The 13,611-nt window shown below is 45.0% G+C and overlaps 1 protein-coding gene across 2 annotated transcripts in view; it reads right to left on the bottom strand.

Annotated features, from left to right (window-relative positions):
- Positions 1 to 250: 250 nt before the first annotated feature.
- The window catches only part of cntn5 (contactin 5), an 89,219-nt gene continuing 75,858 nt past the window's right edge, over positions 251 to 13,611 (bottom strand). For both annotated transcript variants that reach the window (XM_040186206.2, XM_040186188.2), the window contains exons 16-24: positions 12,566 to 12,724; positions 10,143 to 10,292; positions 9,075 to 9,145; positions 3,513 to 3,747; positions 3,306 to 3,415; positions 3,030 to 3,216; positions 2,762 to 2,874; positions 1,576 to 1,744; positions 251 to 1,159 (exon numbers count right to left, since the gene is read on the bottom strand). In XM_040186206.2, coding sequence (XP_040042140.2) covers positions 1,056 to 1,159; positions 1,576 to 1,744; positions 2,762 to 2,874; positions 3,030 to 3,216; positions 3,306 to 3,415; positions 3,513 to 3,747; positions 9,075 to 9,145; positions 10,143 to 10,292; positions 12,566 to 12,724 — 1,298 coding nt within the window. In that variant the 3' untranslated portion in view covers positions 251 to 1,055. The remainder of the gene's footprint in view (positions 1,160 to 1,575; positions 1,745 to 2,761; positions 2,875 to 3,029; positions 3,217 to 3,305; positions 3,416 to 3,512; positions 3,748 to 9,074; positions 9,146 to 10,142; positions 10,293 to 12,565; positions 12,725 to 13,611) is intronic.

The following is a 13,611-nucleotide window of genomic DNA, read 5'->3' on the forward strand; positions in this document are numbered from 1 at the left end:
AGCGCAGAACTGTCTGATGAACATTTAGAGATAAAGTTTTCTCCATCAATTTATCACCAGACAGTCTCCACCTTGTCAAATTTGGGAATTTGATCCTTTCTTTGTTGCATTTAATTAGAAATTGGACTTCTGGTCAGACAAAGTAAGCAGTTTAGAGATTTGGGAGAGGCTGTATGGACACAATGATTATAAAATAAGCCTTTATGTGATGCCCGAAAAAAAAGAAGAAGGAAAAAATACAAACGGGCGGTTGAAAAATATACATCACATTTATTTGTACTGACACCAAGAGTCCGTACAGAGTTGTCTTTGTCTATCGATGTGTTAAGAACCCGTTTCCTATCTCCTTACATCCAACAGTATCACCAAGCGTTGCTTAATCACTACCAAGAAACAGAGAGTTTGACATAGCTGACACACACATTGTTTTTTTTGCTGTTGTTGTTTTGCTCTAAACGTAACACAATGTACAAAAAGCAAGTCTGGAAATATTCAGATTCTCAGTTCCATAAAAAACTTTTTCCTCAATGTGTGAATAAGAAAACAATGCACTTATCTCTACAGAGCTTCTGCTGCATTGCTTGTTAGGCAGCCAAGGGGCAAATTGACGCAGATAAGTAATGAAAAGAAACAGGCCGGCTGATCCCTGTATTACTACCAAAGCAGCTTTTCGAGGAATTGTTCATGCTCTGTGGAGCCACGGAGCCGTGGGAGCCGCCTGGAAGTGGTTTCGACGCCAGTCAATGAGAGGAGCACTCGTTAAAGTAAACGATTAAAACAAATCTTTCCACGCAATGTACACCACAGCTCCGCACTGTCGTGACGTCGGAAAGAGCCGCGCAAATCAAACACCCGGCGGGGGGGGGGGGCCTCTAAAATATCAGGGAACTTGAATGGATGACCGCGGCAGACTCAACCCCCCCCTCTCCCCCACTTTGGCAGACCTTCGGGCCCGTCGGTGCCGGGTAAGGCCAAAGCAAGCAGGCAGTCAGAGGGAAATGGGGGAGCTGAAGACTGGTGGCTCCCTCCGTGGGAATGAGGACGCCACCGTGGCCTCACCAAGAAGCTGAAGGCACCAGAAGAACTAGGAGCATTGCCGCCCACGTCAGGCCCGGCGGCGCGCAGTGCACCGAGCGCTGGCTGCTCTTTGCTCGTACTCCTGGGAGGAGGGAGGAGGACGAAGAAAAACACAATGTCGGAACTGCATTAATGTTTATCGCCTAATTACTCCATTGATCTTTCAAAGAAAATCGAAAAAAACAAAATGGACATTGCGCGTGAAAGGAAACAAAGACACGGGAGAAAAGCTGCAATCCGTTGTCAATGCCGCAAGCTTTCTGTCCATTTCGTCGCTTAGAAGTTAATTGGCTGTGTAAGAGTAGGAAGATTTGTGTGGGCACAAAGGTAAGGTAATTAAAAGAGTATAAGCCAAAGACATAGAAGACATCTGCAATTACTCAATTAAAGGCAGAAAATAAGATGGCTGCAAAGAGAAAAGCGCCTGTGCATAGAGAAACAGAGGTCATGCAATGGGGTGAGGGGCCAAACATGGGGGAAGGCCACCGATTGGCTTACCAGAGGAGGTGACCACTCGGGCTTGGGCGCTGACCGCTCCCTCTCCCCCCTCGCTGAGGGCGCGCACCTCGATGGTATAGGTGCCTCCCTCTGGCAGCAGGAGCATGGTGGAAGGGTTGATGGTTCTTGTCACCTGGTTGTGGCCTCTTCCCTCCTGTTTGAGTAACACCTGCAGGACACGAGCAAAAAGCCACATTGGGTTTTCCAGAGGCCCGGTTACATCGGCGAACTCTTTCCCGGTTCCAGAGGACTCTGCGATCCCCCGGGGATTCCTCCCACTCTCGTCGGGGGTCTGTCGGGAACTGCCACTCCGCCAAGAGGCCGCGTGTTAAAACAATACAAGCACACATACACTTTCTCTTGGAATTGAATGAGAGAATGTGGCCTAACTTTTAGCTGGTACTTCAAATTGATAAAGAAACGTGATAAACACCGTCACACATGTGATGAGAAGATTGAATTTGACCGACATTGCTGGTGATGAAGATGGGTTCTGGAGCTTTGCAGGGTAGTAACTTTGGGTTTACATATACTTTTAGAGGTTTTAAAAATATAAAATATTGTAATTACGGTAACCTTTAACGGTAATAGAGCAACAAAAATACACATGTCCTGCTAATTCACTACATAGACAATGCAGTTTGAGCACTGTTGAGCAGTGTTGATCCAATGTTAATAAACAGTACAAAAGCTGAGCATCTTTGTCAGAAATCATTTGAAATTATTAAATACGAAAATAAGTTACAGGACTGTGAGCATGCAAAGGTTAGTACACAAGAGTCTGCAGTGATCGCCGAGGGGCATTTCAATAAAAAATGTCCAAACACTGAACCGAATATGGTTCTCCAAGACGATAAAGGCGAGCTGAAACTGAAGTTTACACTTCCGATTAGCCTCATAATATATTCAGCAGTTCAAATTGACTCACTCTATAGATACTGAGTCACTGTTGTTATATGAAATTGGCAATAAAAGCATGATTTCTCAGAAACAAGGTAGAAACAATAGTAACTAAAAGCCATAACCTAAACCTTTTGCATCGTTCTTGTATCTCGGAGACTTATTTTGGTAAAAAGTGCTGGAACAAGCTTCCTCCCAATTAGCAAATCTATCAAATTTGCATAATGTTTATCTTATCTTGTTTTCATGCGGTTGAAGTAACGTGACTTTTAGGAGCGATCATTACCATGTACCCGATGACGTCCGACTCGTTGTCCTTAGCCTTCACCGGCTCCCAGTTTAAGGACACGTTGTTGCCCTCCTGAATCCACACCAGGTTGGCTGGAGGCTGAGCAGGAGCTGAGAAGAGAACGCAACGCTCTGGGTGCAAAATCGAGCGGCCTTTTGAGCAGAGTTTCAACCACCTTTTTTTAAAGGGGGATTTAGAGCGACCTGCACAGGTGTCCTCTATTCCAGGTCTAGTGTTGCATGATTAGTGTCGGTGCTGTACTCACGGGCTTTCCTGGTGTTGGCTGCGACTGCTGCAGCGGTAGGACCCGGGCCGATGCTGTTGAAGCCCTTTACGGTGACGCGGTACAGACTGTTGCCCTCTAGTCCCGTCAGGACCATGGACGTCTCGTTTTTCACAGTCCTTTGTTTTGTCCCCGACTCCTCTTGCTCCATGTCTTTCCAGTAGCTGACCTGTTGACACAAACTTCATGAAACCCCCCCCCAAAAAAAATCCAACCCCAACGCGCAATGGTTCTCATGCGTGTGCCATTTGGAAGCACCTCGTATCCTCTCGGTCTCCCGGGGCCAGGATTGGGCGCTTTCCAAGTGACCCTGATTTCCGATGAAGAAATGCCGTAAGCCTTCACGTCGCCCGGTGCCTCCCTCGGCTCTGTGAAAACAAATTTGAAATGGTGAACGCCGTGAAACACCCGAAGACCTTTTCCTCTGTACTTTGAAAATCGATGCGGCCACATGCATGAACCCACCGCCCTCGGCGGAGTGGATGACGACAACCCTGCTGAACGGCCCGTCTCCCTTGTTGTTGTACACGCCGACCTTCACTTCAAACGGGGTGAGCGGAGGGAAGGTCTCGTCTCGGTATTTGTACGTCGTGGAGTCCGCCGACGTCACCATCTTCTCCTTCCAGCCTCTGGTTCCGTTGGCGCGGAAGGCGACGATGTACCCAAAGCCCTCGCCGTTTTGGAACTCTTCGGACACGGGCTGAAGTACGGTGGAAAGAGAGAGGAGCCGATCACCAGTGAGATAAAGTCTGACTGTGGCGGCAGCAGCAGCGTACAGCTCAGTGGCTCAGGGTGGATTACCTTCTCATTTAAATAGCCTCTTCTGTGCAAGTGAGCTCTCATTAAACAAAACAGGCCTTTTTTTTTCCTCTGGTCGTCCTGTATTACCAGCTTTTGATTTGCTACCGCCTGTAACTGTTGTCTGCCACTGTTAATGAAGAAGCAGTCAGTCTTGAGTAATGGAAACAAATCAGATCTGGCTCAGTTGTCCCCATTATGCGGCGCATTTATCTTTCCATGTCTGACGGGAGGATTTTTCTTCAGGGACGCAGGTGTTGTGAGCTGGATTCAACGCTTAGCTGGGGTTTTTCCTAAAGTGGCCAGACTGGGGAATATCTTCCACAGCTGCTCTGTGCTTAATCAAATCAAATGCCAATTCATTAAGTGAGCTCCAATTTAATAAAAAAAAACGGGCTGCTGGGTTTTAATTCTAAATGTAATAAATGAAAAACACCTGTACACCTGCTCTTTTGGCTACAACAACTCGAGCGAGCTCTAATGTGTTGATTTGCATAGGCTTTAAAGTACCTTTGGACCTGGAAGGCATCACCCAAATTAGCCATGTAGTCCACAGAGGCATTTGTGGTAGATGGACACGTGCTTCACATTTCGTTCAAACACCCGGACTGCCTAATTACGGGGATGATCAGTAGAAATGGATTAACTCCCATCAAAGTTCTCATCGGAGCTGGCAGGGCTTTTAAAGACGTGCCGAGGAACATAGATCTTTAAGAAAGAAAAACACCATCAACAAATTAGCTAGTTAAGCCGAGACGCACTCGGAGGGTTTGGGAATTGAGATAGTCGTGGCTAAGCGCGGACGCGATGCGAGGGGGCTGATTGAGCCGAGGTAAGTGTTGCGGATGAAATCGCTGGGCACGGCGCGCTCAGTCACGATGACTGTAGGGGCCTCACTAATGGTCCTCCCAATGGCTCCCCGAGAAAAAGGAGTAAAAAAAAAAAAAAAAATGCTCACCCACCGTCTACTCTAATGAGACGGCTGAATGAAGCTGCAGAGACTGTTTAGTCATTCATCTTGCTTAATAACCCTGCTCGCCGCGGCCGTCCGGGGCTCAGACGACTCGCCACAGATGATTGGAGAGGCAGAACTGTCGCACGCCTCGACTGCCAGAAGACGGGGCTGACGTTCCTGCTCAGTCTCCTCTAATATCCACCGGCATTGATCACTGACGTGGTCGACCGATTTATTTCCAAGAGCATTTGGCAGAAAGTAGGAGAAAAAGGGCAGAGCTTAAAATGACCTGGAATGTTTAGTGCCGACAGGAGGACAAAGCGTCAAAGTGGAGCGTCTCGCCATCGTCCAGAGATGCTCCTGCAGACTTGTCAGATTTGTCGATGGGCAACCAACCACAGCACTACAGGCCCACAGTGTGATGAAAACGGTCGAGCAGACCCAAGGATGCTCGGGCATTACCAGGTGCCTGTTGAAGAAGGCTAATTGTTCCCATCCACTCTGTGGCGAGTCGCTAAAACTCAAATAGCTGCAGCCATGTTGTGGTGTCGGGCGTTGGGCGGGATGGGGGAGTGGCTCAGCGGACGGTGCCAGGTGGAGGTGTAATTGCCCTCGGCCGCATTCCATGAATTGTTTTTCTCCCCGTCCTACATAAGCAGTAGATCCGGCGGAGGAGAGGAAAAAGCCAGACGAGGAGTCCCGACGCCGACGAAAACTATTGCCAGTTCGAAAATTAAGTTTAATTACTAACCAGCAACTTGTTGTACTTTGTCTTCCCCAACAGAACCCCCTGGTAACCACGCACGTTACGTATGTATTTTCTTGAGTGGTGCTGCACAAAGAAATCGTATCGCTTTTCGTAATTATACTAAAATTGATTCCCGGTTTGTAAGGAATCTTGTCTGGCTTCGCGTAACCTAAAGTATCCCGTTGGTTTACTCTCCAACCTGTGCATTTATTCTTAAGGAGGTCGACATTGTGTTATGCATGCTACTCTAATGACACTCTTTATACAGCATAATTCTCATTTATAAACAGGAAACGGCCTGCCACCAAACACCATCCCATCTGGAATGGACATTATCCCCCATAATGTGCCACGGGGGGCACTTCTCCTCATGTGAAGGTTATCCTCCCAGTGGCAGTTGGGCTCCCATACTTAATAACTACAAGAATAACTGTCAGTTGCTTCCACATCTGTTCACCCTTCCCCTGTTAATATATCCTTCAACTGATCTCCATTGCAAATTCTCTGCGTTGCTCATAGCAATTCTGCACACGCACACCTGGCTGAAAGCCAAGCTGTCCGCTGATATCCTCTTTACTCGCCGCCCAGAGTTATTACGTTCTCCGCGCTACCCTCTTCAAGATATATACTGCAAACAGTTATTCACAAACATCCGTCGGATTTATTGGGAACGACTCTGAGACTCAAGGTTAATCATTATGGCGCCGCTCTGGTGGGACCCAAATCGTCTTCGTCCCCGGGCCGGCTCGAGGGGCTTTGTGAAACACGCGGCGCGGCCGGCCTCGTTTCAGCCTCGTCAGCAAATTTCGGAGTCGTGACCAAGTCGTGCCGTCAAACTCTGAGACCATGAGTGGTTAGACAAATTCCCAACAGAACAAAGAGGGGTCCTGATTAGAATAGAATGAGTCATGTGTGTATCACATGTTCTGATTCCGCCTTTCCTTCTTCCTTCGACACGACCTCGTCTGACGGACAGAAAAACAGCTTTCACAAATACTGGAAAATACAAATACAGCTGCCTTGCCTTTATTTCCCTAAAGCCCTTTCCTGTCTGGTTTGATCCACGTTGGAACAGTTGACGACTTTTCTTCCAGGTTCAAAGTGCTCAAACTTTTGAATGTGTGGAACTAAATCACAGATAACCATTTAGAATGCAGCAGTCCATAGGGCCCACCCAGCCCTCCCTTTCAAAGAATTCTTTAAAAGTACCAACGATGGGCGCTGACCGGACCCCCCCTGTGTTGTTACACTGGATATAATGGCCATCCTTTTCAACGTGAGTTAAGAGCATCCACGCCTGGGTCATTTGACCTGTTTCTTGGCTGTGGTGCTGACCCGTTTGTCGGTAAAAATACTGCTACACCTGCCACAGTATGAACAACTGTTTGTGTGTGTGTGTGTGTGAGAGAGGGGGGCACTAATTCAACAACAAATGAAGATATTAACGCTTTGTTTCCACACAGTTCTTTGTGGGGTGGTTGTGGTTTTAAAGCGCGTCATACTTTAGTTTTTTATTCTTTTTTGTTGCATGCAATCAATATGTTACACAGGAGGTATGCTAACAGTGTTCCATAAGAAATCATTTGTTGATTGTCACTTGCACTTCTTTGTTATGGTGAGTAAAAAAAAGCATTACTTTAGAAATGAGGTAATATGTCAAACAAAAATTTTGTCAATGTCTATTTGGAAATAGATTAGTCAATTTGAGTCCAATGACATTTCTGGAGAATTTAAAGCTTTCGCTCCTCTCCCCAATATAAATTGATTGGCAAACCTCTAGTGCTCAACCCAACTTAAATACTCCCAGTGAATCCCTCGATACCTCTCTCCTCCTACCTTGAAGAACATCTGCAGACTGGTCTCATTATTCTCTCACTTGAAGGTCTGAAACATTCCTCTATGTTTTAATTAGATCCCACTTTGATGGTTGTGGAAATCGGCCTGCGTGCGAGATCCTGTCCCCAGCATACGAGGAGGGGAAACTGCATCTACTCGTCATTTCTCTTCTCGAGTGGAAGCAACTGGCTGTAAACTGTAAACGCAATCATCTGTATATCTTCAAGTCATTAAACCGTTTCCTTCAAGCTCAGGAGCCACGAGGACCTGCGTCTTCCATCAACCATGCTTTATCCTCCTTAATAATGTCTGACAGGTATTCCCAGGCAACCAAATGTGAAGGTTTTTAATGAATGGCACATGCAGTAACAACCTCGACATGATTATTAAGTCACATTTCCATGCAGGATTTATTGCTTAGTGACAGTTTAATCCCTAAGGGAACATTGGCTCAGCTGTTTCAGCCCGATGTTTAAAGGGACCCTTGTTTTCACTCTTTTCATAAATACATTTATAACACCGACTCCCAGGTTCAGAAATGCTCTAAAAGCAGCAGCTCTGAGAGGATAAATTCACATAACATACACATGTATTATCAATTAATTTGTGTTGAGTGAATATGTACACCGCGTTTCTTTCCCCATCTAATTATGTGGAAATTACTGAAATGAATAATTCCTGTGTTTTATGCATGGGGGTTTTCAACACTGCACGCACTGCTCTTTCTCAAGTCACAGGAAAGAACGAAAGGTGGAAAAATGGTTTACTGGATCAACGTGTTCATTTCAGAAAATGTCAAACGTAAAATCTGAATGGATGTTTATTATCTTTTGGATACAGTTCAACGTCGGCATGCCTATTATCACCACTGTGATACTAAAGATGACTGTGAACCTGCTTTAAAGGTAACATGCATCTTCACTAAAACGTTACTGTACTCAACACAAGTTTTCTTCAACTGGATGAGTAACTTTTAGACAAATAGTCATTATCTGTGTGTATCAAATATGCCATATGCCCTTTTACATGAAATACTGCCTAAACAAATGTATTTTTCATACTTAGTTATTAGCAGGTAATCCCAAAGCACCTCCCCTGAGAACTGGCATCTTTAGACTGCCTTACCATATTTCGGTTTACATAATGCAACATATTGACATTCAACAGAGTGCGTCTTTAGCGCTCAAAATGTTAATGTATGTATTGACTGGAAAGACATTGATTTTTATTTGCATTTCTATTAGTACTACTGGTAAAGTTTCACATCCAGCCCTCGAATCTAGCCGGAAACGCCAGTGAACTCTTCCTAATAATCAGGATTCCGGTATAATTAATGCATGACTTTTGGCAACTTCTGAATCATCTTTCTCTATAAAGCGAGCGAGCGTTTAGAGAAGTAAGCATCTTAAATTTCAAGGAGCTTAAAGCCTTCTGTCGAGATATACTTATATCATATCCTCTCTGATGACTTTCCGAAATACCACACAGTGTTAATGTTGTTGACATTCTTCGGAAAAACAGGGAGCCCTAATGAATATTTTAGTGACAGTAGACTAAATAAAAGCTTCAATTAACTGCTATTTATTCAACAAACATCTCAGTTTGCTCGTTCGGAACAGCGCTTCCAAAGTTTTCTGTTTTTTAATGCACAGATGTTAGTGCTACAGAAGCAGTTTGGCAGAGGACCTACCTCCCATGAGATGACCAGTTCGTGCCTGCGGCCGTTTCCTCCGCTAACGTTGGACGGTGCCACCGACGGGACTGTGTGAGGCAGAAAGGTTAACAAAGCATCACTGCAAACACACTTTAACATGTCTCTGACAGGAAGACGGGATGAAAATACAGTGTTCTTTAAGGTCATGACCACATATATTAATATTATAATATTTTTTGAGTCTACAGATCATGAATACAAAAAGGCACTTCTTAAAAACATTGCTGAAGTAAACAAACCTTTTACTGCATTACAAAACATTAAAAAAGTAATCGATTCCACTTTCTATTCGATGCATTCGAATAGAACGTGGCGGGCCGTCCTTCTCTGCTGGCCTTGACAGAAGTTAAGAGCTATTTTATACATTTATTTTTTATTTTGTATAAATACATGTAGAGCATTATAATTACTTTTACCATTAGCTTATTTTCTCCTTCCACAGCTCCTCTTTCTCTGTTGCTCTGCTTCCAGTGAGGCTTATTTTAAAGAGAGCTTTTATCCAATCAGATTCAGGTGGAAAATGCACGGCCCGCCACTACCTGTCAATCAAACAGAGTAGGTTTCACGGCTCTTTTTGTTAATCTACTCATCACGGATTATAACTTTTATGATGAATTACCACAGCCGTGTGCTGATGCAGTAATTAGTCAGATAATTACGCTGAAGAGATAGGACAGATTAAATAAGGCACTTGCAAATGACCATTGACCTTTGTAATTATTAGGTTTTATAGACGAGAATGAGCAGCTAGTGGAGCGGCACGCCTAATGCACACGGTCACAGTCCATTTCTGCTGCCACCAATGTGTATTCTGCTGTGTCTTTTCCTTGGGGCATTAAAGGACAGGCGCCTTCAGTGGAAACGACCGCTTGTGTTGAAATTCACGAGAGCAGCTTATTTTTTCCTAATCAAAATGGAGTTTATTAACATTGGAAATGTAAAGTGGTCACGTCAATGCCATGGTCAATAAATCACCGGCACTCAGTAGATTCTATGCATTTCCGGACTCAAACGTAGTGCACACGAGTGCCTTGGCGGGTTTACCTGCTTCTGTTGTCCGAACGCCCCTCGACGGTGCACTGGGGTCCCCGGTACCGATGGCATTGCTGGCCACCACCCTGAACTCATACTCCACCCAGGGGTTGAGCTCCACCGCCATGGCTGACTCCATGTCCCCTGTCACTGGTTCTGGGTCTGCAGACAAGAGTGTATTTATTCAGCATCACTCACACACTGTTGTGCTGCCTCGAGTGCAAACTCAAAGCTTCATGGGGTGTTTTTGAGTGAGGGGTCGAGCAGGATAATGATGTTCAACACGCAAATCAGGGAGGTTTTCTTTTCACGGCTGAACATTTGAAAGTGGGGAGTCCCAAGGGGAGTCACCTGACCTCAATCAACCAAGTGAGCATAAACTGTAATGGTAAAATATAATGATGTCATAATGTTTCTTTAGATTAATGTCTGTCAATCCTGACTTTAATTCTGAGGAAGTTCCACGACACCAGCGGTGTGGGAACCATCTGAGCAGAAGAATCTCAGAGCACCTCTTTCTCTTGATTCACAAGAGACTTTACAACTGATTCCCGATTGCATGAGAACATCTTCCACAACAAAACACCGGCATTAGAAAGACGGCTAATAGATGTCTGCGGGCTTTGGGCCGACAGGCAGTCTCTAACTACAGAACGTACCATTAAATATGATGACTTGGTGTAATTACTTTCCGTCCCCTAAATCTGGGGAGTAATTGGTAACAGTTTACATCTGTACACGTTAACCCCACTGCTTCTGTGTCACTGCAAATCTGGTGTTCTCCAGTTCAGACGCCAGTAAAAAACACGCCACAGTCTCAGTCCCCTCCACGTTCCCTGTGCCCTGGTACACTGCTTCACCATGCACAGTTCACCTGACACGATGAGAACTTCGTGTCAGAGCACTGGCCCGCTCGCAGCTTTACGGCACGTCAGCAGGGCGAACTCCTTACACTGAGTGAAGCGGATTTCAATCAATCACTCGCAGTATCTACAGAGGATTTAGCGAGCGATGTCATTACAAATCGCATCCCGGGAGTAAAAAAAAAAAAGGAAAACGGCAAGATTTATGAATGCGCGCTGCCACAGTCGAGCTTTGTCAATATTGATCCCGCCAGAACAAACAAACGTTGACTGAGAGCCTATCTGTGTCGCAGGCGAGCCGGGGGTCTCGCTATGCTAACGGAGGGGCGACGGTCGGGGGGCCCGATGGAGCTGGCGCTCTTATCGTCTGAAGCAGCTCGCGATGAGACCACTCTGTCAAAGCGCAGCGCTCTTCAAACATCAGCTGGTAACTCGGTTTGAAAGGAGCGGGAGCTTAAACCCCCCCTCGCCCCCTCCAAGCTCAACACTGACGATACATCAGAGTCCTAATTGTGCTTTATCAAATTAAATTTTGGTTGAACAGACATGATGTGAGAGGAGTGTATACAAAATGTGAGTTATGTATCTGTGGGGATGAATCATTATGGCACCTTAAACTCTGCTATTATTATCACACCGCATATTAAGATGGATCACACACAATGCTTAGCCAGCCTTTGTCCTTTAAATGCTAAGTGATAGTAATTTATGGTCTTTCTGTCAAGTACAGGAAAGAAAGGGCGGTAATTCAGTTTCTTAAGCAGCGGGAGTGCACCTATATCCAACGGACATGGACAAGTCTTATAGTACCGAGCCAAAAGGTTCATTTTCCAGTAACTGCTGATATGACAGAAGAAAATTCAAAGAGGTGACATTTGATGTCACCTCTTTGAATTTTGTGCGCCCAAGTTGCTTTTTGTAACAGTTTCTCTGAACAGCCAAGTTCAAACATTAAACATCAGCTTGGAAGAAAACTGTATTTTAGATTTTGGATTATTGTTAAAAAGCTGTGTGGCCGACACAAGCTTATGACACGTGCCTGTTTTGTACAGCAAGAAAAATCTTCTTCAAACAAACACCTCCTGCATGATCTTTGAAGCATTAAAGCAATCGGCAGAAGCAAAAAGTATTTGGCTATAAACAAACCACACATCACTTCACACGATCACAGTGCAGTTTCATTTAGCTATTTGTTAACAACCGCCATTTACAACACATTAAAATTGTTTACGCTTGTGTTAACCACATATCTTATTTCAGACATCCAACCCAAACCACATTAATAAAATGAAAAAGATGGGACTTTGAGACGGGAGAATCCTAAGTGCAAAAACGCTGACTCGTCCTCTGTTTTTAAGACTCTTTCAGCCGTTTCTGGATCATGAAGTGCGATTGTGTTAATACATAAAAGAACCTTGCCGAAGGAATGTGTAGTTATATCTTTTGACAACAGTAGCCGTGTTCTTGTTGGGGTGATTTACCATCTGTGTACTTGACTCTGGGCAGGATTAAGGCCTTTGTATACGGCCCCACATTAACCTCACGGATCTAGAGCCCGAAATCATTGATTACCTGTTTTGACAGTTTGCCAGCCTAATGAAAAGGGGCTGCGGGCCTGTAAATTATAGGTGCTGATCGGGCTGTGGTTGTCCAGGCCGCGGGTCCACGACAGCGTGGCCGTGGTGTCCGTGATCTCCTCCACTATCACCACTCCGGGCGGTCCAGGAGGGCCTGGGGGAAAGAAGATTAGGACGCAGATTCAATCGCAGGCTGTGACGGATGAACCCTTACCGCTTCAGAACAAAAACAATCTTGGTTGCTGTTGAGGATGGCCCACATTGTGATGTCTACGTCACTGTGCATCGTCGCCGTTAGATACACCAATGGATGCAAGCATTAAGCAGGTTGTGTGCGCATAGTGACAACATCTGTAAGTCTCTGCTGTAATCTTTGCACAAACACACAACAGAAAGACACAGATCTGCCGCCGAGCACTTCCTGACAATTAAGGGACATTGGAGAACTCTCGGTGTTGGGGGGGGTCAGAGGCAGTTTACCAGTACTGCTGAGCATGACTGTGTGGTAAACGCTCCTGTGTTCCAATAGAGCTAAGCATATGTTTCCCTCAGTCTTCAAAAGTAAATGTAATCTGCAAGAGCAGCAAATGTCTAAAGACTCCAGGGGGAACAGCTGTAAATGAAAAGCTGGCAGCTGGTTCGCTCAATGAAAACCAATGTACCGTGTCCTCAAAAGTGCCCATTACAAGGTGGCACTGAGAGGGGCATTTGCATTTTGGGACATTGTGATGCATATTGTGTCACTGTAGGAACAACATTCTCTTTATAGTGTGGCCAGCACACAGCAGACTTCTTCCCCTTTAGCAGAGCGTGTCCATTTTTTTATTAAATACTAGAAATTGGTTATGTAGTGGAAGTGAATATTCACATTTTGTGATAAAGGTATATCAAATTATTTGGAAAAAAGACATCAAAGGATTAATGTAAGACAATTCAACAATATTAATAGTTAAGAACCCTTCCGTATTCAATCCTTGGACAAAACGAAAAGTCCTAGCATGTCATCTAAAATGAAACCATAGGAGAAGTAACAGTCGGAAA

The sequence above is a fragment of the Gasterosteus aculeatus genome, chromosome 1 (assembly GCF_964276395.1).
Source record: "Gasterosteus aculeatus chromosome 1, fGasAcu3.hap1.1, whole genome shotgun sequence".
In the NCBI taxonomy this organism is placed as follows: Eukaryota; Metazoa; Chordata; class Actinopteri; order Perciformes; family Gasterosteidae; genus Gasterosteus; species Gasterosteus aculeatus.